The following is a 24,994-nucleotide window of genomic DNA, read 5'->3' as shown; positions in this document are numbered from 1 at the left end:
TCCACTAAAATTTAGTGTTGGGAGAGTTAGAACAGACAAAAGAAAATATTTCTTTACTCAGCGTGTGGTTGGTCTGTGGAACTCCTTGCCACAGGATGTGGTGCTGGTGTCTACCCTAGACGCCTTTAAAAGGGGATTGAACAAGTTTCTGGAGGAAAAATCCATTACGGGGTACAAGCCATGATGTGTATGCGCAACCTCCTGATTTTAGAAATGGGTTATGTCAGAATGCCAGATGCAAGGGAGGGCACCAGGATGAGGTCTCTTGTTATCTGGTGTGCTCCTTGGGGCATTTGGTGGGCTGCTGTGAGATACAGGAAGCTGGACTAGATGGGCCTATGGCCTGATCCAGTGGGGCTGTTCTTATGTTCTTATCCTAAAATGAAGTCTGTGGCGATGCACTGGCAGGTCCCTCACCGCTTCGCAGCATGTGGTGGGTGCCAAACCTGCTGCTTCCCTGCAGATGTGTACTCAGGGCTTTTGGCTCCCAAGGCAATGCCATGACGTCATGACACCCTGCAGCATCATGATGTCCTTAGGACCCATGCGCTCCCATTTATCCATCTTTTATCCTCCATTCTGCAGCATACAGAATGCCAGTCAGGTACAAATATTATTTCCAAAAATTCACAACAACATCAAAAACAGTATACACTGAGGAAGAAAGTGCATTAAATTGTGTGCGTTGCTGAAATATAATTTACATAAATACTTACAAATGTAAAAAAAATAACGAACACATCTTTCAATATTTTTGGCTATTTATTCAATATCATAATACCAATCACTTATTTTGGTATTTATAACCATGAAATAATGATGAACTCATGCATAAAAAGCCACACATGAAACAGTTTACAAGCACAAAACAAACAATAGAGAGTTCAAAATTATGTTGCACGAACATGAAAGAAAAAAAATCATGAATAATAACCTACAGTTCAATATGCACGTGCATATATTTATTGGTCGAGGCAAGCAAAAATTGTAGCTTTTCAGAGTCAGTGTAGAGTAAGACTCAGCAGGGGTGACTGCAAACTGGAAGTGGTTTCCGATTGCTTCTTTTTAGTATTCTAAGACTTGGGGCTCCCCACATCCCCGAAGGCCTCTGTGTCACCCCCTTGGCCCCTGGCAGCTACGCAGTCCTGGGAATCTCATCACTGCCTTCCAAGGGGCCAGAGGCTGAGGCCCTGAACCAAGTCCCCTTGCACCTCATCCCTGCTGAAAAGCCTCAAGACATCTGACTCTTCCCTCCCTCTGTGTCAGATTGTAGAGAGGAAGCACCTCAGGGACCTCCCTTTTTATTTGTTATTCTATAAAGTACAAAACACACTGCAGGCAATTTTTAAAATTCTTGGAATAATGATTATTATCCAGGCACACAAGCACCACTGTAGTTAAAGGGGAGAAGCAAAATGCTACGTTAAGGTAACCCCTGAATATTCTATTGCCCATAATGTCTGAATTGTTTCTCCCACCTGTCTGAAATTTGACCCAGAGTAACTGAGTGACTAGGCGACAGGCATCGCTACCTGCCCAAATTCTGTGCAGATCTGTGCAGAGAAGCTTCAGTCTGCAGATGTACTCCAAAGGAGCTGAAAACAGAGCAATGTGTGGCAAAAAAAAAAAGGCAATTCAAATATGTGTTATTGATGACGCCATACAGGTTTAAATCCATTCATTCAAACATAGGAGTACATGTATGTGTAATGTGTAAGTGAGGAGTAAACATTACACCATGTCAAGTCTTGGCCATTGTATTGGTTTGACAATCTAAATGATTTGTCCAACTGCCTGAACTTTGACATGCAGCAAATATATATCCACTTTCAGCTCTCCGCTACTATGCTCCAAAACCATCACCCTCTGAGCCTATTTCCCGGGGAAAGATAGATGCAAAGTGTGGGTAAACAACCATGGTCTGTGGGAACAGTATGCAAGCTAGTCCACAGTGGGTGCGGGTGTAAATATTTGCCTCCACTAGTAGCGCAGCACTCTGCCTCCAACAGTGACCAGTCAAAGGTTTGGGGGAGATCAGGAGTTGCAAAGACCAGCAGCATTGGCCTTCTGAGGTAGGATATTGTCAGCATCTGGTCCATACAGCCAGCAAACAGCTAAGGTAGATATGGATATTACAATACCAGTGACAGCATTTCTTAGAAGGCTGCCCAAATCCTGAGCGGTGAAGGGTCCATAGGCAGATCTAGTTCCTCTAGGCTCCAAGTTCCTTCCCATCTTGACTGTTGCTGCTGGCTGGAAGGGGAACCAGAATGTTGGCTTTGCTGCTGCTCAGTGATGGAAGCAGGTGATCTGCTTCATTTGAACTCCATTCAGTGATTCTGGTAGTCTTTCCTTATCCAATACTGTCCTTATTCACCACTGTAACTTCTTCTAGGTGTCTATAATGAGATCAGGCTTGAACCTTTTCAGGGAAACCAGCTCTTCCACAGTCTTTCCCATTAACTTGTCAGTATCCAGCCTGTGCGAAAGAAAAATGCTTATTTTTCAAGGCAGTGGAAATGGAGCAATATTTAATGGAGTATCTCTGCATCGCAAAACTAACATGCTTTTCAAAGCGTTGAACTGTCATTGTGTCTTCCCAAGGATCCTGAGTATTTCTGGGTTTGCGCTGTGAAAATTTTGTTTGTGAAGACCCACAAAATCCAACTCCTAGAATTATAGCTGTATGGTCAGGGTAGTGTGGCAGCCTGCCTGGTCCATTCTACCACAGCTGCCACAGACAGTAAAGGCATACCATCCAGGGTGGAAACCCAAGGAACCTTCTGGGGCTCACCGCAGCTGAACACGGCCAAGTTAAGTCACCTGGCTTCCTCCTCCTGCGCTTTCACTCAGGGGGTCATGGGTAACAACCTGGCTGGTGTGGAACCTACCCACTCTCTGAGCTCCTCATAAGAACATGAGGACAACAGTGACCCAGATGCCCCATGGCAAACCCAGAAGTGGTCGCCAGGTTGGGCACTAGCTGGGGACGGTGGCAGAGCTCGTCCCAGCAGGCTTTGCAGCAGGAGGCCCACCCGGGTCATGTTGTTGAGCAGTGGGGGCGGCTGCCACAGGAAGAGCAGGCTGCCACGGCTTTGAAGGGAGGCCCACACAATACTATGTAGAATCCTGCAAGGGACAATCTGTGACATTTACACTAGTTGAATTTTCTAAGGTAGGTTTCTTAGGCAAAGCTGTCCCTTCCTGAGATACCCACATCCATGCATGTCTGTGTCTGGGGTATTATTAAGAAGAAGAAGATTTATATAAAGTCTTTCAATAAAAGGTATATACAGCATCCATGGCATACAGGACCCACCCTGCCAGCATATGACCACAAGGAAACCAAAATGAAAGGGATGCTATTCAACCATTTATTCTTCTCCTGTCAGTGGAGTCGCACCCTTTCCAAACAGAACAAGTCCTCAGTTGTGTCTCATGCTTCTCACCGCTTTCTGTCACCTGTCACAAGGAATTCAGCCTAGCACTAGGTTCACAGGGGGGAGGGGGGACTGTCAATGCCTGGACTATCCCTGCCAGCTCAGTGGTCCTGGTTCAGTCCTAGTGGAGAGGGAGATCCTAGTACTGACCAAAGCCTTGCAGCCAAAACAGACCCAGGGCAGTCCAGGAGGGAGATGCTTGGTTTTTCTCCTTTCCCTTGGTTTCCATCTCTCTTCCTGCCATCTGCCCAGCCTCCTGCTCCTTCCCTCTTTCTTCACCTCTCACTTGCCCCTTGTGGTTTCCCAGTCCCCCTTCATCTCCATCCATCACCCTCCTCTTTCGCTTCCTCTTCAGCCTCACCTTTCACTTCCATCTCTCTGCTCTCTCCCTTCACTGCCTCACGCCTCTTTCCCCTTCTTCAAACACTCCTTTCTCTGGCCTTGTCTGTGGGAAACACACTCACAGTGCAGCCCACAAGCCAGCACTTCATATAAGCCCATATTCAAATGAAGAACTTCCTGAACAGGCAACTTCCCTTTGCCTCCACCATTCTTCTGGCCAATGCCACACATGGCTGGAATTTGGCTACATGCCCTTCTGTTCCTCAGCCGTACGCTAAACTCTCAGGAAAAAGATGGATGTGACCGACCCCAAAATTGTATGAGGCCAAGAAAAGGATCGTTCCTGAAAAGAGACAGAGGCTCCTACATACCCTATTTTCCTCAGCCTGCAGCTGGGCTGCCTGAGCCCCTTGCACAGCAGCCGGACTCCTGCGTCTCCCAGTTCATTCCCCTCCAGCAGCAGCTCCTTCAGATTCCGACTGGTGCTGAGGGCAGAGCAGAGATCCTCACAGGAAGCTGCTGTCAACCTGCAGTTCCACATCCTGCAAAGCACCATATAAATAACTACTTGTTGAAATCTGACCTTTCGCCAATACTTCAGGATGTGATGTCCATATTTCCACCCAGCGCTGAAGTGGATAATTCAAGGAGAACCTTCCCTGTCCAGTGAAATGACCCTCAGCCATCCAGATCTCTTCATGATCCTAATTCTGATCATTCTATTTCACAATATGAGCATTACAGGTATTCATGACACAGAATTTGTTATAGAATCCAACCAAATGAGAATTGCAGCTTTCAAGGGAAGAAAACAGGCAACTTCCTAGTCCTCGTTGACTGCTGTGGAAAAGCTCAATAACAGCGCCATCGCTACTTTTTGTGCACTGTTACCTATTTCATAATTTGTAATACAAATGATTTGAAGCAGGGCTGGTTTAAAGGGTCAGAACAGTAGCGTAGCTAGAAGGGGGGGTCATAGTACTAAGTTTTGCAGGTGGCAGAACACGCTTTGCAAGCAGCCCCTCCCCCTCCCCTTTGGAGCTATTCCGCTTGGTGAGAGAAAAATGCAGGAGACACCTCTGTTTTCCTTTTGCCAACCAAAATAGCTCTGAAGGAGAGGAGTTGCTTGCAAGGCGTGTTCAGGTGCCTGCAAAATGTTGTGTAGTAACTCCCCTCTAGCTATGCTACTGGTCAGAACCCTTGGGCAGTTGCCCTCAAAGGCCCAGTACAAAGGTAGTGCCTGCCACTTTTGTGACTGCCTTCTCTTGGCAAGCCTATCCGCACCAGGGAGCTTCCCCTGGGATGACAAAGGAACCTCTGAGGGCAGTTAGGAGAAGAACCACTTCCACTGCTGCTGGAGCAAGCAGAGAAAAATGGCACAGAAGGTGAGCTTTGCTATTGCTGCTACAGCCATTTAGAGCGGTAGGAACACAGACACGTCCAGCAACACCAAGATAAGATTCCAAGATTAACCTGGGGGTGACGGACACTCAAGACATTTTGCTACAAGCCTTAGACATGCAGCCTGCCCCACCCTGAAGAACTGAGGGCCAAATCCAATCCAATTTTCAAGCACTGGTGCAGCCATGCCAATGTGGAGCCCGCTGCATCCTGCAGTGGGAAGGCAGTCACAGAGACCTCCTCAAGGTAAGGGAATGCTTGTTCCCTTACAATGGGGCTGCATGGTGGCTGCATTAGTGCTGGAAAGTTGGATAGGATTGGGCCCTGAGTCATCTACAAAATGATTACATGCAGAAAAGTTCTATCTGCACACATAGGTACAGTCAATAAGTATAAGTGTACTTTGTGCTGTGTATTTTGAAAGTTGGATATCTTTCTTACGACAGAACTTGCAATCTGCAGCCTGGGTCTTTGAGCCCCTCACAGAGCAGTCGGACTCCAGAATCTTCCAAGGGGTTGTCCCAGAAATCAAGATTCTCCAGCATCGGGCTCATCCTGAGGGCAGAGGAGAGCTCCTTGCAAGCACCAGGTGTGATTTCAGACCCACACAGACTGCAGGACACAAACACACTTTGGTCAAGCAATGTACTATCTGGTAAAGGCTTGGGGAGGGATGGAAGGGAAGACAGCTGCAGCTCAGTGAAAGGACAAAAAGATGGAGGGGAGGCAGACATAGAAAGGCAGGAAGGGGAGTGGTTGGGTTGATTATCTTGAGTGGTGGAGGAGGGATGGGTTTGAAGGAGTCTCGAATGAGATAGGCAAGTAAATAGATTTCAGAAAAGCAGATTCAGGCCATGTTGGATGGGGGGAGAGTGTGGAATAGAGAGAGAAGGGAAGCTTAGGAAAGTGAGAGGACAGGTCTCAACTTCCTGAAAATGGGACAGTGCACTTTATTTTCCTAGGTAAACCACTTTGTGCATTTTGGCTTTGAAAAGTGGTATAGAAATATTTTTCATACTAATGCACAACTGAACACCTCCAGATCGTGGTCCAGGTGCCAATGACTGCAGCCAGAAAGGAATCCAGCTCTTCCTTACCACAGTTTCTGTAACCTGCAGTGTGGATGCTTCAGTCCTTCACACAGAAGCTTCATTCCCAGTTCCCCAAGTTTGTTGCTTCCCAGGAGCAGTTCAGACATCATTCCGTTGCTGCTGAGGACAGAGGCGAGATCCTTGCAGCAAGCAGGGCTGAGATCACAATTATACAAGCTGCAGGAGACAAGCAGTTGCCCAATTATGGTCAAACACAACCACCATCAATACTTTGAATGGCAAGTAGAGCAGGCCTCCATTGGGGACATCTCGATGCAAAGGCCAGGACTACCCGTCACTCTGCATAGCAGGTATCCCTGGACTCCCTGAGTCAGTGGAGTACCAAGGGAAAGTGGCAGGAGAGGTTCAGTGCTTCATTATCCTACTTCCTCTGGTTGCCACTTCACACATGACAAAGTTTAATCTCCATGGAACTTCATTCTGACATGACACAGTAGAAGTGTCAGAACTACAAGTCTCATAGAACAAGGTTCCTTTGTGATTAAAGGGATGCTGCATAAGGAGACTCTTCCTGTGTCTCCAGTTCGCCCCACTATTCTCTTCAGATGTGACTCCTGCATCTAACATGGTGCGATGTTCTCCAAGAATAGAAAGTGAACTGCAGAATGGCTCTCTCAATAGGCCTTCAGCTATTAGAAGGGATATTGTCTACACAGCAAAAACTGGGTTCCATATTCCTAAGGATTTCTGGATCAGAAACTTTCCATGCTGAATCAGTAGCAGGCAGCATGAGTGGTGACGCAGCTGTTGCTCGAGGTCAGACATTTTAAGTCTAATGGGGAAAACAACACTAGAGCTATGGAAAGTAAATAGGTCAGAACCAGAGAACTGGAAGTAACCTTGAATCAATTAGACCTGTCCCTGGTCTAAAAGCAGAAGCTCTGCGGCCAAAAACAGGCACCCAGTTACAGAGGACAGAAGGAGCGTCTCTTTCTGGGATCCCTTCATTCTCTCTGAAGGCCACAAGCTAAGCCTCCTCGTCAGTGCCACCCTTCCCCACCGTTACTTGCTTTAGCTTCTGCAGCCTGCAACGTGGGTGCTTCAGTCCCTCACCCAGGAACTTCACGCCTGCATCTCCCAGAGTGTTACACTCCACAACCAGCTCTGTCAGAGACTGGCTGGTGGCTAGAACAGAAGAGAGAGCGCCACAACAAGCTGCTGTCAGGCTGCAGTGCCCCAACCTGCAGGAGACAGAAAAGCATCTTTAGTAAAAGAAAACTTCCTCCCTTCTGTGTTTCCCACAGTGACATCCCCTCCTGTACACTTGTTGGCAAATTCTAAAGGCCTCCTTCCCAAGCATCAGAATGAAGCCATGAGGCCTCCTGAGAATACTGAGCACCTATGTCAGAGTCAAGAGCAAGGCTGCCAGCAGCTGCATACTGATCCAGGGCAGTAGCACCTAGTGATTAGCATGCTCACTCCCTTCCTGCTCCCTTCTCTCCCCTGTTTGGGCATATAGCCTACTGGAGAACAGCCTTGGTAGATTGAATCCACTGCCACCAGCTCAGGAGATCGGGCTAGCCTGAGGGGTTTCCTAGGCAGAACCCTCCCTCTCTAAAAATAATACTGAACCTCAGGGTCTCTGTCAAAATCACTCTCACAGTAGTGCCTGCAGAGCAACACCAGACAATTATATTCAGCACCATCTAGTGGCTGAATGCGGTATAGCGATGCTGGGAAATCTCCGTGTGACTGTAAGTGGCTCTTTAGAGCTATTCTTAGAAAACCCGGAGGAGACATTCCCACATTCCCCTAGAAGTGACATTTCTTGTTGGTGGGGGGAAAAATGGGTGAGAGAACAGGAAGCCAGCTGGATCAGCCGCTTAGGGCCAATACCTCCAAAGCTGGTCAAGAACATGGAACTATCACAATTTCCCTTCACCATCATGGCTTTCTCTTGCTTTGCCCATCTGTGTTTCTCTCCTTCCAGCTAAATCTGTCTCTTTGGTCATTTTTCCATTGGCTTGTCTCTCAGAAAGGTGAAAATTCAAATTCAGAAGCTTCGAGAAACTTTAAAAATATGCACAAGTCTTTAGTTCTTCCTACAAATACACTGGAATGCAGGATTTAGGATGCTGCCTGCAGTTTCCCATGTGCAAAATGGGAATCACACCTGGGAGAAGGCGCCTTCCTTTCCCTGGACACGTTTCATAACATCATGTGCTCATTATGGCAGACACATCGAATCCACATCTGTCAAGGTGCTAATCGCCTTGGGGGCTTAGAAGTCAAACATCATCCAACTGTGGCTCACCCCAATATCCGCAGCTGGCAGTTGGGCTGCTTCAATCCCTCACAGAGCAGCTGCACACCTGAGTCCTCCAGAACATTATAGTCCAGAGTCAGCTCCGTCAGTGTTGGATTGACTCCAAGAACAGACGAGAGATCCCCACAACAGGCAGCTGTCAGCTCACATGTTCCCAGTCTGCAAGAGATCAAAAGCACCACTTAGTGCAAGTGAAATCACTATCTGTTCATTCCTCTCCTTGAAATGAAGTGAATGTTATGAAGCAGCAGAACATCAGTCGTAAGTTAAACGAATAACTTTCAGCTAACTGCAAGCTCTGTTAAGCTCACCCACCACTATATGGGTGGTGCATATAAGCCCCAGACCCATCAGAGTCACTGCAAAGATTTCTAGCATCACAAACTAGGTCACAAACTAGCATGTATCTCACTGATTCTGGAAATCCCTACAGTTGCATGTAGCAATGTATGCATGGACTTCCAGGTCACAGACAATTCCTTGGCATGACTATAGGCTTTCATGAACCCATCAAGAGAGCAGGTCAAGGCCAGTTTGAATGTCTGAATGGCAATGTGTGCATCAGCTTAATAGATTAACTGGTTCATCCTTTGATTTTCCTTTGCAGACCACAAGGATAAAAGGCATTTGTGATTTCTATCCTTCCTTATCAGGAAGACTTTGAGTAGATTTTGTCCAGTCTCCTGGAAAGATTCAACCCCTGATACTACAGCACCAAACAGTCTAAGACTAAAACAATGATCTTTAGATGTATTTATGTCTAATCTAAAATATGCTTGACTGAGGGTCAAGTTACAGGTTATGACGGATATGGGCCTGTGTGTTTTGTTTTCTTTAGTTTTTAAATAGTGCAATGAGGGGCTATGAAACAGGGCAGAATGGGGGGGAGGGGCGGTAAGGGGCCTCAGCACTTTGCCCAGTTGTAGTTCCAGTCCTGATCATGCCCTCTCCTTCACATACTATTTTTTAATTGGAAAAAACCTTGAAAGTCAGTGTGTGGTCTTTTCCCACTAATAATAGCACAGTGATTTTCAGCCTTGTTCGTTTCACATTACACTGACAAGGTATTAAAATGGTCAAGGCACACTACTGGTTTTTTGACAACTGACAAGGCACACTATGCTGTTGGTGGGGGGCTCACATCCCCCAAAGACTCTGCTAATAAATGACCCTCCCCCAAACTCCTGTGGCATACCTGCAGACCATTCATGGCACACCAGCATGCCACGGCACAGTGGTTGAAAATGGCTGCAAGAGCACAATGCTGGGGGGAGCAGTGGCACTGAGATCTGGATCAGAAGTGTGATGGAGCAGAGGCCTCCAACCCCCTGCCTCCTGTGGTGGCTTTATCTGTGACAGCTTCTCCCCAGCCTGTGCATGATAGACAAAAACAAGGCAAGACAGCCAGAGCCCTGCTCCTGTTCACTCAGCCTGCACTCACAACAAAGTCTGAAGTTTGCAGCCTGGGTATTTCAGGCCCTCGCACAGCAGCTTCACTCCTGCATCTCCCAGTTTGTTCCTTTCCAGGTTCAGCTTCCGCATCTTGCTGGTGCAGAGAACAGGGGTGAGATCCCGGCAGCTGGCAGCTGTCAGGCAACACTGTTCCAACCTACGTGGGGAAAGAGTGGGAAACGATCACGACTTTGGGAATTGCTCCTTGACTCCCTGCTGTATAGCGAAGATGAGCTGTCTCCAGCCTGCAGTGTGGCCTAGAAGAGGAGGGGAGCTGCCTTTCTAATCTGCCTGGACATTTCTATTCCATCCGTCTCCCTTCCTGTGAAAACGGGCACCAGTAAGTCCCTTCTGGCTGAGTCAGAATAGTGCTGCTTTGAGACTGGCCTGAAATAATAATGCCTCATTGACTGCCCCAGAGTATCATGATGTGCCCTCCTTCCACTTTGCATTCAATGTACGTACAGCAACACATACACACTGAATCAGCCAGGCAACATGCTAACATTTAAAACGAACACACGTAGAGTCATTCACATGGGTACACGTGAACAGTGTCATGTCAGAAGAGGTCTGTGCAGGAAGGGTGAGCAAACACCAACCGCACATTGTGCTGGAACAGCCCAAGCCATTATCTCTACTTGTGTTTAATGCAGTTTCTTTTCTCACCAAGAACAGTCCAAGGAAGTTTTCATCCAAGAGCACAGAGCAAGCTTCCTTGTGAGGCTTCCTCAAACACAGAAGAGTGGGACTTTGGCTTTAGTTACAGGGACCATGCCAATGAAGGAGCTCTGTCATTGGTGTGGTCCTTTGGAAAATGACTGGAAGTCCTGCACTTCTGGGTTTGCAAAGACCACACGTGGAGTTCAGTTGGGGTTTTTTGTTTTGGTAGTGTGGAAGTGACAGCAGCAGACTCGAGGTGGCATCAGGTGGAGTTCTAAATTGTGCCACCCCTGAAAGAGAGTTCTGCAACACAACTGTAAAACGCCATTTGCCAGGATAAGCCATGTTCCATTCAGACAGCTGGGGGGATGCTGAACACGGTGCAAAGGCAGCCATGCAGCCTGCTGTGAAAAACCAAACAAAAACGCTGCCTGGTTTGAAAATGATGGCTTTGTGCCCCAGATGTGCAAGTGCTAATATGTGGCTAAATGTAACAAGTGGGGGGAGGGATCCGTCAGATGTCAGAACTAAATTCTCTCCACCTCTCTCTATGCACTGCCAGGGTGCAGTTGTCCTGCACCAGCTGCGCTTGACCAAACTGTTCACCAAGACAGGGAGCCACCTGCCTACTCACCCCAGGCTCTGCAGCTGGCAAGAGGGATGTTCCAGCCCTTTGCACAGCAGCTGAACTCCCTGGTCTCCCAGGAAAGAATTGTAATCCAGCGCCAGGTCCGTCAGTGTCTGGCTGCTACTGAAGACGTCAGAGAGATCACTGCAGCAAGCGTGGGTCAGGCAACGGTCACGGTCACAGCCCCACAACCTGAAAGAGAGGAATGTGGGTGGAGATTGTGTGAGTCCTCATTGCTTCTCCTGGCAAACAGGGTGTGAGACACCAACTGACATCAGCATCACCACTTGGACTGCGTGGAGAGCAGCGGGCCTACTTTCCCCCCAGCTGTTGTGCAGTTGGGCAGGAGACAGCAGCAGAGGGAGGTGCCACTCCAGGAAGCACTACAGGGCTGGCTACGCTCAGGGAGCACACCTGATCCCTGAGAAAAATCCTCTCCCATTCTGCCCACAGATTCCCTAGTCTAATGTTGACCAAACTGCATGTGATCTGATTAGCCCTGATCAACTCCATTTTTCCTTCATTGAGAGTAGCTGGAACAGGGTCTCCGAAGATCAGGAGTTCAGCAGCAAGGGACATAATGGGGCTTTGCTTTGTGAACCCCCTCCCATCCATTTGATATTCATCCTGCTACCAACGGGCACTTTTCCATGGGGTAAATATCAGCCAGGTGAGGTTCCTTCAAATATAGGGATTATGGGGAACAGGTTTAAGCCCCATCCTCTCCTACCATTATCACAAGCAAGCTGCTAAAAGGGAACTGAGCCCATCCAGGCTGGGAACTCTTGAAATATCACATGTAGCTTGACCCTAAGACTCTGTACACTGGCAAGGCAACCACTACCAAATCCGCTCTGTGACCTCAGGGACAGGGAGGTTTTCAAAAGAGAGGATGTATTCCAGCATGTGCCACTGCCATTGGATCCACCCCCTCCCAGCTCTCTCGTCCCTCCCCCAAAATGCCTACTTCCTTTTCCTCCCTGCCAAGGATCCAGCCCCCCACGCTGTCCTACCCACTCTCAAGCAAGTCACCAGCTGAGGTAGTGGGCCACTGCCATTTGCAGTGGCGGCTCCAAAATGGCTGCCAGCAGTGCACTGTGTGTATGGCCTGTATGGGATCTCTGTTCCACTGTCATAACTAGTCCACAGGACTGGTCTGCTAACGTGAGGAAGATGCTACATCTTTGGTTCCTCTACTAAGAGATAGCAGGTGTTCAGTCAGTACCTGTCTTTCCTTCATATTTTTCGGATTCTCATTCCGTAGCAATGGCCATAGCTTAAAAATATTTGTATTTTGCATTGAACTTTGCTCTTACTATATGGTTGTTGACGTTAGAAGACGTTTTGCATTAAGAGATAAAGCAAGGCATAAATTTTTCAGATACAACAAAAATTAACAATGGAGGCTTTAAAAGCAAAAGCCACGCAGGAAGCTATAACATGGAAACTATAGGAAACGCAGATTAGGAATGCCGTCGGCCAGAGGGCTGGAATGTACTGAATGAGAAAAACATCATTATATTATGAGAAACAAGATTCACATCACACAGAACGTCTGCAGAAGGACTTCCTGTTCCTTCCCAAAGACATCCTTGATGTACAGAGGAAGGACCGTAAGAAACTGCAGTGCCTGCCACAGACGTTTCAGAGCTAAGGTAGGTCTTTAAGGCTCCAGGGTCATTTCTAGCTCCTCCAGGATGGACCGGCAGCTAAGAAGGTGAGACTCTGCTACAACAAAGACATGTTACAATTGCAGAATTGCACTTTGCACCCATGAATGTAACAGATGTCATGCCCCACCTACAAGCTCTCATTCTGCTGGGATTGTTAGACAGAAGGAGTTTCTGCCATGCTTACCGTAGCTTCTCCACTTTGCAGTTTGGACGAGTCAGGCCTTCACACAAGAACTTCAGTCCAGAATCCTTCAGTCGAGCTGCCTGCAAGTTCAGTTCTGCCAGCATCTGATTTGTAGAGAGAACGGTGGAGAGATCTGCACAGCAGCCGTCAGTAAGTTTACAGCCATTAAGCCTACGGAAGAGGACAGAAGCACTTCCGTCAGCCCAGCTCTTTCTTCTGGGCATCCAGTGAACAGATTTTCTTTGACTGGGGCGGGTCTTGTCTGTGAAGGTGCACAGCCACAGGTGTTCCTTGTGCACAGGTCACCCAAGGGCAGCGCTGACTCCATGGGAATTTTAATGCCCCTCTATCCATTTTCCCTTCTTTGGTTCTTCAATGGTTCACACAAAACTATTTTTAACGTTCCTGATGAGTTAGCAAACACTTTTGCTCTCAGTTCCTCAGGAACTTCATGCCAGTGTGCTGGAAAGAAAGGAAGATGCCACAGGCAAGCACATGACATCTGAAAGTGCTTTAAAAGCATCTCTACTTTAAGCAGGCACAGACACAGTTCATTTTATCCACAGCTGACTTCTAATATTTGTACAGAAAAGGCAAGGAAGGGGACCTGCAAGGCAGCACTGAACTGAGCCAACATGGCAACTGCACACTGGCCAGCTGCTTTTTCCAACCAACGATCTTGTTGTGGAAAACAATGTACTGCTGGAGTGGCACTAATCCCTTAGCCAATGGCAGTCAGACTGGAGCTCCTCACAGACTGGGACTATTGTGAAAGGGATCTTAAATCTTGACACCTGCCACAGTCCCATCTGCAGGGCCTTCCCAATCTGGCTGCTTTTGGCTCAAGAAAAACTAATGGTCCAATCCTAAGAACATAAGAACAGCCCCACTGGATCAGGCCATAGGCCCATCTAGTCCAGCTTCCTGTATCTCACAGCAGCCCACCAAATGCCCCAGGGAGCACACCAGATAACAAGAGACCTCATCCTGGTGCCCTCCCTTGCATCTGGCATTCTGACATAACCCATTTCTAAAATCAGGAGGTTGTGCATACACATCATGGCTTGTACCCCATAATGAATTTTTCCTCCAGAAACTTGTCCAATCCCCTTTTAAAGGTGTCTAGGCTAGATGCCAGCACCACATCCTGTGGCAAGGAGTTCCACAGACCAACCACACGCTGAGTAAAGAAATTTTTTCTTTTGTCTGTCCTAACCCGCCCAACACTCAATTTTAGTGGATGTCCCCTGGTTCTGGTATTATGTGAGAGTGTAAAGATCATCTCCCTATCCACTCTGTCCATCCCCTGCAGAATTTTGTATGTCTCAATCATGTCCCCCCCTCAGGCATCTCTTTTCTAGGCTGAAGAGGCCCAAACGCCGTAGCCTTTCCTCATAAGGAAGGTGCCCCAGCCCCGTAATCATCTTAGTCGCTCTCTTTTGCACCTTTTCCATTTCCACTATGTCTTTTTTGAAATGCGGCGACCAGAACTGGACACAATACTCCAAGTGTGGTCTTACCATCGATTTGTACAACGGCATTATAATACTAGCTGTTTTGTTCTCAATACCCTTCCTAATGATCCCAAGCATAGAATTGGCCTTCTTCACTGCCGCCGCACATTGGGTCGACACTTTCATCGACCTGTCCACTACCACCCCAAGATCTCCTGATCTGTCACAGACAGCTCAGAACCCATCAGCCTATATGTAAAGTTTTGATTTTTTGCCCCAATGTGTATGACTTTACACTTACTGACATTGAAGCGCATCTGCCATTTTGCTGCCCATTCTGCCAGTCTGGAGAGATCCTTCTGGAGCTCCTCACAATCACTTCTGGTCTTTACCACTCGGAAAAGTTTGGTGTCGTCTGCAAACTTAGCCACTTCACTGCTCAACCCTGTCTCCAGGTCATTTATGAAGAGGTTGAAAAGCAACGGTCCCAGGACAGATCCTTGGGGCACACCGCTTCTCACCTCTCTCCATTGTGAAAATTGCCCATTGACACCCACACTCTGCTTCCTGGCCTCCAACCAGTTCTCAATCCACGAGAGGACCTGTCCTCTAATTCCCTGACTGTGGAGTTTTTTCAGTAGCCTTTGGTGAGGGACCGTGTCAAACGCCTTCTGAAAGTCTAGATATATAATGTCCACGGGTTCTCCCGCATCCACATGCCTGTTGACCTTTTCAAAGAATTCTAAAAGGTTCGTGAGGCAAGACTTACCCTTAGAGAAGCCATGCTGACTCTCCCTCAGCAAGGCCTGTTCGTCTATGTGTTTTGAGATCCTATCTTTGATGAGGCATTCCACCATCTTACCCGGTATGGATGTTAGGCTGACCGGCCTATAGTTTCCCGGGTCCCTCCTCTTTCCCTTTTTAAAGATAGGCGTGACATTTGCTATCCTCCAATCTTCTGGCACCATGGCCATTTTGAGGGACAAGTTGCATACCTTAGTCAAGAGATCTGCAACTTCATTCTTCAATTCCTTAATAACTCTTGGGTGGATGCCATCAGGGCCCGGTGACTTATTGATCTTTAATTTATCAATGAGGTCTGAAACATCTTCTCTTTTAACCTCTATCTGACTTAACTCCTCGGTCAGGAGGGGCCGTTCGGGCAGCGGTATCTGCCCGAGGTCTTCTGCCGTGAAGACAGATGCAAAGAACTCATTTAATTTCTCTGCCATCTCTAAGTCTCCCTTTATCTCCCCTTTCCCTCCCTCACCATCCAGAGGGCCAACCGCTTCTCTGGCAGGTTTCCTGCTTCTAACATATTTGAAGAAGCTTTTATTATTCCCCTATCCTGGGCCAGCAGACAGCACGCATTAGTGCCGATGCAGCCTCTGCTTCAGGCTATAGACTGGCTGAGGACCAGGCAGCCATGGAGAGGTAGGTACAGAAATCTTATACTTACCTACTCTGCCACTCTCTAATCCCCAATAGGCCTCCTCAGGAATATGCCAGCTCCCTTGCGGGCATAAATCTGGGTAGGTCTAAAGGTAAGTGCTGAGCCCAGGTTGGGGGGATAGCATCTCAGTGCCACAAGTGCTACCAAGATCCACCCATGGCTGCCCTGGCCGAGCCCAATCTCCATCTCAGTCCTCCCCTGATCTGTCCCCCTGCTGATCTACCTGCTCTGGAAGGAGCTATGTGAGTCATTGGTGCACGCGCAGGGCCTCCAGTCATTTGTGCTTTTGGCCCTGACCTGTGCACCACTGCAGCAGATGCCGCATAGCGGTCTGGGCCTTATCCTGACAGATTGCAACATCTGTCAGCATAAAGCCTGGGTAAGATTGGTCCATAAGTCCATCAAGTAATGCTACCCAAAAGAGTAGGTGTGGTTTGCCCTTCCTAGATGCTAGATTCCGTAGAACACACATTTAAGATGGAGGCAATATCTACATGTTATCCCTGACAGCAGAACCAGCTGCTAAACAACTCAGGAGTGAAAGGGAGAAAAGAAGCAATCATGACTTACTCTAGTTTCCTTATTTTGCTTTTGGAGTCCTTTAGTACTTGGCAGAGCAAGTGCATTTCTGAATGCTTCTGAGTCTTCTGAACCTGCCTAAAAAAAAAGGAAGAAAAGAAAAACCCACCCCACAGAGTTCACTCTTTTTCCCAAATAACAAGAGTGTCACATGAAATATAAGCATACTAATTACTCTATACTTTCTGTTGATTGAGACAGGAAACGGTTTTAATGGTCATCTACCCTACGTATTTTAAACTGGTTTGAAACAAGTTTAGTTGTTGCTGCTTCTTCTAAATAATCTGGAAATTGTAGTTTGACAAGGATGCTGAGAACTCTTCATTAAAGCGACCCAGCCTTCCAGAGAACTTCCTCAAACTGCCTTGGCTGAGAGTCCATCATGAGAGTTAAACCCATTAGGTTTAAATGTGTGGTGTAGACATGTCCTTTTTCAGGGATCTGGACTCTGTTTGGGCTGCTTCAGGCTAGTGTCCTTGCTTTGTAAACTGCCTCGAAGAGACCTCAACTTCCCTAGGCCCCTCCACTCGGTTACCCCATCTCTTCCCCGCTTCCCAACCAAGTTCTGCCACCAGACTGTACTGCCAACATATGCAGACATCAGGTAGATGCAATTACTGTATTCCCGGATGGTTGCATTAGGTGTATTTATAACTAGGGCAGTGGTACTCAAAATGGTGGGTTGTGACCCACCAGCTCCTGTAATACTTCCTCTTTAAAGGGTGGGGGAAGGGGAGAAGCAGCAATGCGATCCCCAGGATCCCTAGACAAGTGGTTCTCAAACTTTTTGGGAGTAAAATATCCAAGGTAAGTCTTTGAGGGGGAGGGGGCAAAGGCAGCGACGCTACCCCCAGGATATTGGGGGATACCCCAGGATATTGGGGGATGCCCAGGGGGGTACCCCAGGATACCCCCAGGATATTGGGGGAAAACGATCGCAAATCATCCCTGGTTTGCAACTGCAACCAGGAAGTGGTTTGTGATAGCTTTTTTCCAACGTTCTAGGACTTTGAGAAGCCCTGCAGAGGGCTGCGCGGGGCTCCCTGCAACTCCTGCACCTGCAGCAGACCTCTGGAAGGAAAAACACCCTCCCTTCGTCCCCGTTAGCAACGCGATCCTGGGGGTTGCGTCGCTGCCTTTGCCCCTTCCCCCACAAAGACTTAACTCAGGAGTTTTACACCTGAGCAGTTTGAGAACCAGTGACCTAGGGAAAGGAACAATGAATTGAATCTTAATATTAATGAGAACAATGCCAAATCTGAAAGGTGGTGCTCTCAGAAACAGAATCGTCACATCATCCAAAGAAACAATATTAAACACACAATTAACAGGGCAGGAAAGGGCCATGTTATGACCAATGGTGGTCCGCACTTTGTCAGGATCCTCCACCCGTGACCTTCTATAGCAAGGTGGCCAAACTGTGGCTTGTGAGCCGTATGTGGCCCTTTGACATATCATGTGCGATTTGCAGAAATATGCAGGCTGAGCTTCATTTTGTATGACTATTAACATAAAAGATAAATAAATTTTTTTTCCAAGCTTTCCAGTTATTTGCCAGATATAAACTGAAAGTTCGCTGGGTTAAAACCTACATTTAATGTTTGTGGTGACTAAATGTATATAAGAATAGAATGTTTCTTAAATATTGCAGTTCTCAAACATCTGAAGTTTACCTTATGTGGCTCTTGTGTTAAGCAAGTACGGCTACCCTGCTCTGTAGTTTAGCACTGGCTTAATGCGGGTATGGAGGGGAGAAGCAAGAAGAAGACTGAGGCATTGTATTGGTTTGCCTTTTTTGTTTTTCCATTTTTTAAAATAAAAACAGTAGATTTCTCTTGCTAGCGTAAAGCTAAGGGCAAGTCAATTTAACTGCACTGGTACTCACAGAACTTGGGATAATGTTTGTTATCAGAAGGTAAAAATAATAATATAAATAGCTGCTCAAAATCAATGTAAAGGTTCCAATATGACTTACTGGCATAACGAACTGGGAAGGGTTGGAAGTTCTTTGGCTTCAGGGCCTTTTGATAGAAATGAGCACGTGTATAAAGAAAGAGTCTCCAAATTTAAGCAGTGCTTCACACAAAAGGAGAGAGCTGCTTGATCCAGTGGGGTGAATTTCAACCAGTCCATTTTTAGTTCAGTCCAATGACTGAGTGCATGTTGAACAAACTCCTTTTCTTGGATCTCATACAAAAAATGGAAACGCTCCAGCTGATCGTAATTTTGAAAAACTGAGTTAATTTGTGTGTGCCCTTTAAACCACTCCAGCAGATCACCCTGAATTGCAGATGACATTTTCCATCCAAACTGTTCTTGGACGTATTTCGTGATTTTTCTGTTTAAAAGGCCAAACATGAACAGTACAATTAAACTCAAATCCCCTTGATCTTTGCTTTCCAGCAATACTTTTGTCTCTTGCTTAGCAGTCTCAGAATCTTTGGCTTCATCTTCAAAAACATAGAACAAAGCTGTAAGAAACTCTTGCACACTAAGGTGGACGAAGCTATAGATGTCATCAGAATTGGGATCTCTCTGGAAGAGATTCTCAGACCATGTGGGAGGGAGAGAATCGAAGGGAGCCAAACCTGGCTTCTGGATTTCTTCTGCCTTGAACCAGATTCTCTTTTTCCAGATTCCTTCAGCAGCCAACGAGCAAAGTCCTCTCAGATTCTGGCGCTCAGCACTATTGCAGGGAGATGCACACAAATGGGAGAGATAAAGCGCATACACTGCTGTGACTTTGTCAGGCACCTGAGAAAGATCTCCTCTGCTCCCTTCCAGCTCCTGTTTCGTCACAGTGCAGATGATCCAGCAAACACCAGGTACAAAGGACATGGCAAGGAGAGCCTCATTCCTCTTGATGTAATTAAGCGCCTGGGCCACTAATTTTTTATCCCCAAAGAACTGGTGGAAATATTCTTCTCTACCCTTTGCAGTGAATCCCAACAACCCCACATAGCGAGGGGACTGCAAACAGTTCTCCAGGCTGCCCAAGGCGTTTGGCCTGGTCGTGATCAGCAAGCAGGCCTCAGGAAAAACCCTCTTGGTGAGCAAACCATTCAGAAGGACACTCAATGGATTCTTCCCACAGGGACTGATACTTAGATTGTCTTCTTGCAGCTCAATAGAACTATTCAGCTCATCGAAGCCATCCATTATGAAGAGGAGTTTGTTGGGATTCATCAGAAGTTCTTTTATAGCTTCTTCTGGAGTCAGTTCAGGGTAATTCTTTAAAATCAAGTCAGCCAAACTAGCCTGTCCCTTCACCAGATCCAGCTGCCTGCAGCTTATGTAGAAAACAGAATCGAAGCGTTCTGGAAAAAGCCTCCCACTGGCCCAGTCTAGCAGGATCTTTCTGGCCATCGTGGTCTTTCCCACCCCAGCCATTCCCAGTAGCACGACAGTCTCCGCCATGCTGCTGTCACTACTGAACAGGGCGTCTATGCTGGTCGCAGCCATTTGCTCAGGCACCATCCCTCTATGTCTCCATCGCCTCTGCAGGAATTCATCCGCTCCATCCTCTTCACTTGCCTTAATTAGTTTTGTGTAAGGTTCACTGAATGGCACATGGACCCCAGGGCAAGACTTCCCATCTTCTGGCGCCTGGTATTTCTTCCTGACATGTTCTCTGTATTTCTTCCTGTAACCTGATTCAAACAGCATCCATGAACAGAGATAGCAAACAGATTTAAAAAGAAAATCAGCAATCAGATGAAGCTATGGACAGATTTCTCCTGTACCCCATACAAATGTTTGGTAAGATATGCAAAGACAGGGTAATTTTGCACATTAGATTTGCCAGTAACAGGACCTCATTGTGGGCAGAAGCTGCAAGTTCTCCCCAGCATAACACAACAGAAAAAGGAGTTTGGAAACAAAAGCAATTCATCCTTCAAGTAAGTTTTTCACAGTTGTCCAAATTGTTTGGGACAAACCCTGGTGTCTAATAAAATCTGACTAAAGATATCAAAACCTCTTAAAGTTTATGCATTCATTAGCAGTACAGAAAAGGAAATGCTATATAGGACCACTAAAAACACATCATCGCTCTCACCCACCCTTATGCATACCACTAAGCAAACTGATTAGTCAAAACTATGCTATTGGCAATCAACATGAAATTGCTCTTTAGGAATCACAGAGTGAAGAAAGGACTGGTACTGTATACACCATCTGGTATAAATCACTCCCCCCCCCCCCCATAAAAGAATGCCTCCTACCTGCTTCCCCCACCTCCTGGCCCCTTTCAAAGACTATCCTCCTTTCTTCAGGAACAGGACACTTCATGAGTACCGATTATGTGAAAAGAAATCAGAATCACCTAGTAGCCCAATCCTATCCTCTGCCAACCCAGAACATGTACTGCTGCTTACAGAATGCACACTGCATGCTATTGTGGGAGGGGGCACAAGAAGGCCCGGAATGTGTAAGTAAACATCTTTTTTATTTACCACCTAAAGACCCAGTGGCCTCCAGTGAGTCTCCTGTCCTATGCTTTTCAGCTGGTGTAAGTCTGATGTTTTTGGACTGGAAAAGGAGTTTTTTTTTTAAATCTTGGTGCGCACTGCTTCTGCTGAGATCCACCCCTCCCGCTCGCAGTTCAGCCCCTTCTCAACCCTAATCACCCCTGGAAGTGCCTCTGCTGCCACCTTACCTGCTCCAGCAGGGTATCTAGGAGTGTCTGGTGTGCACAAGGTCTCCAGCTGGTTGTGCCGGTGGCTCTTAAGTGCACAATGATGGCACAGTTTTCACAGTGTAGGAACAAAGCTTATGCTGACGGATCATGAGATCTGTCAGCTTGTACTGGTCAGCGACCGTAATAAATTATTGATTGATTGATCCGTCAGCATAAGCCCAGCACTGGATTGGGCTGTAATACATACCAGTTAAATTCCATCCACTCCCCTGAAACAGCATCTGTTCGGTCATCAGAAATTTTTCATTCTTTCTTCAAATTTCTTAGATAGTTAACAGACTGAAAGCCCAATCCTAAGCATGTCTACTCAGAAGTAAGTCCCACTATAGTCAATGGGGTTTACTCCCAGGAAAGTGTGGATAGGATTGTAGCCTGAAGCAGGTGTCCCACACATCCATGCTTCAAGATGCTTAAATAAATTAAAGCAATTAGTATACAAATTGACCAATCTCAACCAACTTTCTAGCACCGATGCAGCTGCAATGCTCCCTTACCTTGAGGAGGCCTCTGTGACTGCTTGCAGCATGCATCCTGTTGGCATGGCTACATCAAGGTTGGAAAGTTGTTTAAGATTGGGCTGTACATCTCACCAACTTCCCACATAAACAGATTGCAATTATGATTTGAGAACAAAAATCAAATTCTATTATCCTCAGATCAGATTCTATTAACCTCAGTTAAATTTCCCTTCACATCATTGATCCATCTCTTTCCTTATCTCATGGACAATATAATCTTGGATAGAGAATATGATTCCATTTACATTATTCAAATGATCTAAACAGGGTCCCCTGCCTGCTATAATCTATTCTAATATATGGTAAAGCAGCCATTTTGAACCACTATGTGGCACACTGGTGTGCCGCGAATGGTCTGCAGGTGTGCCACGGGAGTTTTGGGAAGTATTAGTAGGGCCATTGGAGGATTTAAGCTCCCACCAACAGCATGGTGTGCAATGTCAATTGGCAAAAATCTGATGGTGTGCCTTGACAATTTTAGTGCCTTGTCAGTGTGCCCTGAGATTAAAAAAGTTGAACATCACTGCGATAAAGGACATGTGTGATTTCCTGCCCCACATTTGCCTGTCTGCGTGATCTTACTCCCAAGCACCCTGTGCCAATGGCTTTGAGGCCAAGGCAGAACAAGAGGAGCCTGATTTTGCGGCCTGACATATATGTGGGTTGCATTTTTAGAAACATGTAACCTATCAACTCATTCATTTCACACACAGTCTATCTCCAGAGCAGAGTTTCATCAGTTTTCAGTGTTTCAAAGTTGTCACAAGCTCACATGGGGACAGCTGGGGACATGGGACTCACATGGGGACACATGGGGGGCAGTTATCTACGGAACAGGTCTCTGCATCAGGGTTGCCTATTCCTGTCACCTGCTACCTACTGCTAAACAAGGGAAGCCTGTGCTTCCCCTTCCCTTTCAGACCAGGGATGTGCAGTGGGTGGGAAGGCAGGTGAGGGAGAGCCTCCCTGGAGTTCTTTGAAAAGCACCACTGCCTTGTGAGGCGCCCAGGCACCCACAACCCACATGCTCTGCGCTCTTCACACTCTGCGTGTGGGTCGTGGGTGCCCCGGCGCCTCACAGGGTGGCAGCACTTCTGGAAGGACTCCGGGGAGGCTCCGCCTCACCTGCTCCCCCACCCACCACACGTCCCTGCCGTCCACACCCCTCCACTCTGCTTCCTTCTCCGCTTCCACCGCAGAGCCCGCGGACGAGCAGCGCCTGCAGTCCCCGCACTGGTCTCCACGGGAGGCAGCGCTGGAACTCGCCCAGCTGGGCAGACCGCGGCGCTTCGCTGCCAGGCGCCCCACACGCTCACCCGGCGCCGCTGCTGCCATCTCGGGCGTGCCTGGCCAGCCGCCAACCAGGAGGGGCTTCTCCAGCCGGCTCCTTCCAGGCTCCCGCCTGCACCGCAGCCGCAAGACAAGCAGCTCCCCCGATCTCGGGGCCAGGACTGAGGGCAGCCCGTCCGCAGCGGGACCAGAAGGAGACCAGCCCCTTGAGGGCTGCGGCTCCGCCTGCGCACGATGACGACAGCGGCACTCCGGGCAATGAGGAAGCTTCACCGGGAAAGCACCGAGGAGGGACTGGGAGGCGCTGCCGCCGGCTGGGCTGGGCTGGGCTGGGCTGCTCCCGGTCCCGGCAATTGGAGAGCGAAGCAGCGGCATCTGGTGGTCGAAGCCGGTATGGGCGAGATCTGACACTGTTCCACTCTCTTTCAAGGAGCCTTTCCAGGGATGGTTCTTTTTCACATAAGTGCCAACAGGAATCCTAAAATGAAGTCTGTGGCGATGCACTGGCAGGTCCCTCACCGCTTCGCAGCATGTGGTGGGTGCCAAACCTGCTGCTTCCCTGCAGAGGTGTACTCTGGGCTTTTGGCTCCCAAGGCAATGCCAGCATCATGATGTCCTTAGGGCCCATGCGCTCCCATTTTATCCATCTTTTATCCTCCATTCTGCAGCATACAGAATACCAGTCAGGTACAAAGCCTGTTACTTATGGATTGTATTTTCCCCCTCCCCCACTCCAATGTTTTGAAAAACAAGTATATTAAAAGACATTCTAAAATCTTTTATTTTAGCAAGTGGGAAATCAATAAGAGACAGAATTTGTGGAACATCCAGACCAACCAGCTGTATACAACCTTTGCCCACCCTGACTAGATATGCTGGGTGAGGGAGGGAAACAAAGGCTTCCCTTTCAGATGGGGAAATTCTAACTAGAAATATCCAATAACAACTGGCAAAAAAATGAGGAGGGGGGAGAGGGCATTCTTCACACCATTTCTTGTTTCACTGTTTTCATTGTGCCTTCAGTCTTTGTAAGCTGTCTCAAGCCACTTGGTTAAAGAAGGGGTATAGATCTACAAACTAAGAAAAGGCAAAATTACCAAATAGGCCAGCTCAAAGTAGCAACGCCAGCTGTGGACAGGACATTGTTGGAGCCTGGAATGGAGAATTCTGTGGGTTCTTTCCCTTCTGCCCCACAGCTGGGAAGATCTGCAGTACAAGTGTGGAGGTGACACATGAGGTGTCGGTCTCAAGATCACTACATGGTCTCAAATGCCACTACAGGTTGAGACTAATTATTTGCATGGGTTCCATTCCAAGCACTCATGTTTTGGATGGCAAAAAACATACTATAGCAAATCAATTTAAAAAACAAAGTTTCTTTGCTCCGGTGATTTAAAAACAGCCTTGCTGACCTTTGTGATGTAAGATAAGAGTCATTAAGAAGACAATCCATCAATCAGTCATCCTCCAAGAGCTTACAAAGGCCCTTCACTCAGCCTCTCCCTTCACCAATGCAAAATGATCACCTTTCTTTCACATGCTCAGGGGGAAGGGAGGGGTCTGCTGTAGAGAGCAGGACTGATGAATTGTCAGCCAGCTGCCCCCCCCCCCCATTAAGGAGGCTGCTGTTAAAGGACTGTTCAGTTTTTTACATTGATTTTAAAGGGATGCATATTTTCCCTTCTCCAGGGATCAGCAATTCCTTCTCATTTGCAGGGACCATTCTTGTTGAGTCAAATCCATGTATAAAAAATCCGTGTATAAATAGGCTGGACCTGTATAATGCAAAATTGGACGTATAAAACAAAAAATGCAATATCCTGCTCAATTAACGAAATAA

At 47.4% G+C, this 24,994-nt stretch overlaps 1 protein-coding gene across 1 annotated transcript; it reads right to left on the bottom strand.

Moving 5' to 3' along the window:
* Positions 1–1,548: 1,548 nt before the first annotated feature.
* On the bottom strand, positions 1,549–23,529 carry LOC136644128 (NACHT, LRR and PYD domains-containing protein 12-like). Its single transcript, XM_066619697.1, has 13 exons — positions 22,990–23,529; positions 21,305–21,371; positions 18,623–20,297; positions 16,639–16,725; positions 13,162–13,332; positions 11,311–11,496; positions 10,003–10,170; positions 8,550–8,720; positions 7,306–7,476; positions 6,281–6,451; positions 5,625–5,795; positions 4,154–4,324; positions 1,549–2,479 (listed from the first exon to the last, which is right to left on the bottom strand). Exons 1-13 carry the CDS (start codon positions 23,527–23,529, stop codon positions 2,392–2,394), a joined length of 3,837 nt encoding a protein of 1,278 aa, XP_066475794.1. The 3' UTR covers positions 1,549–2,391.
* Positions 23,530–24,994: the final 1,465 nt, after the last annotated feature.

The sequence above is a fragment of the Tiliqua scincoides genome, chromosome 1 (assembly GCF_035046505.1).
Source record: "Tiliqua scincoides isolate rTilSci1 chromosome 1, rTilSci1.hap2, whole genome shotgun sequence".
Classification (NCBI taxonomy): Eukaryota; Metazoa; Chordata; class Lepidosauria; order Squamata; family Scincidae; genus Tiliqua; species Tiliqua scincoides.
This window is presented reverse-complemented; position numbering and strand designations above follow the sequence as displayed.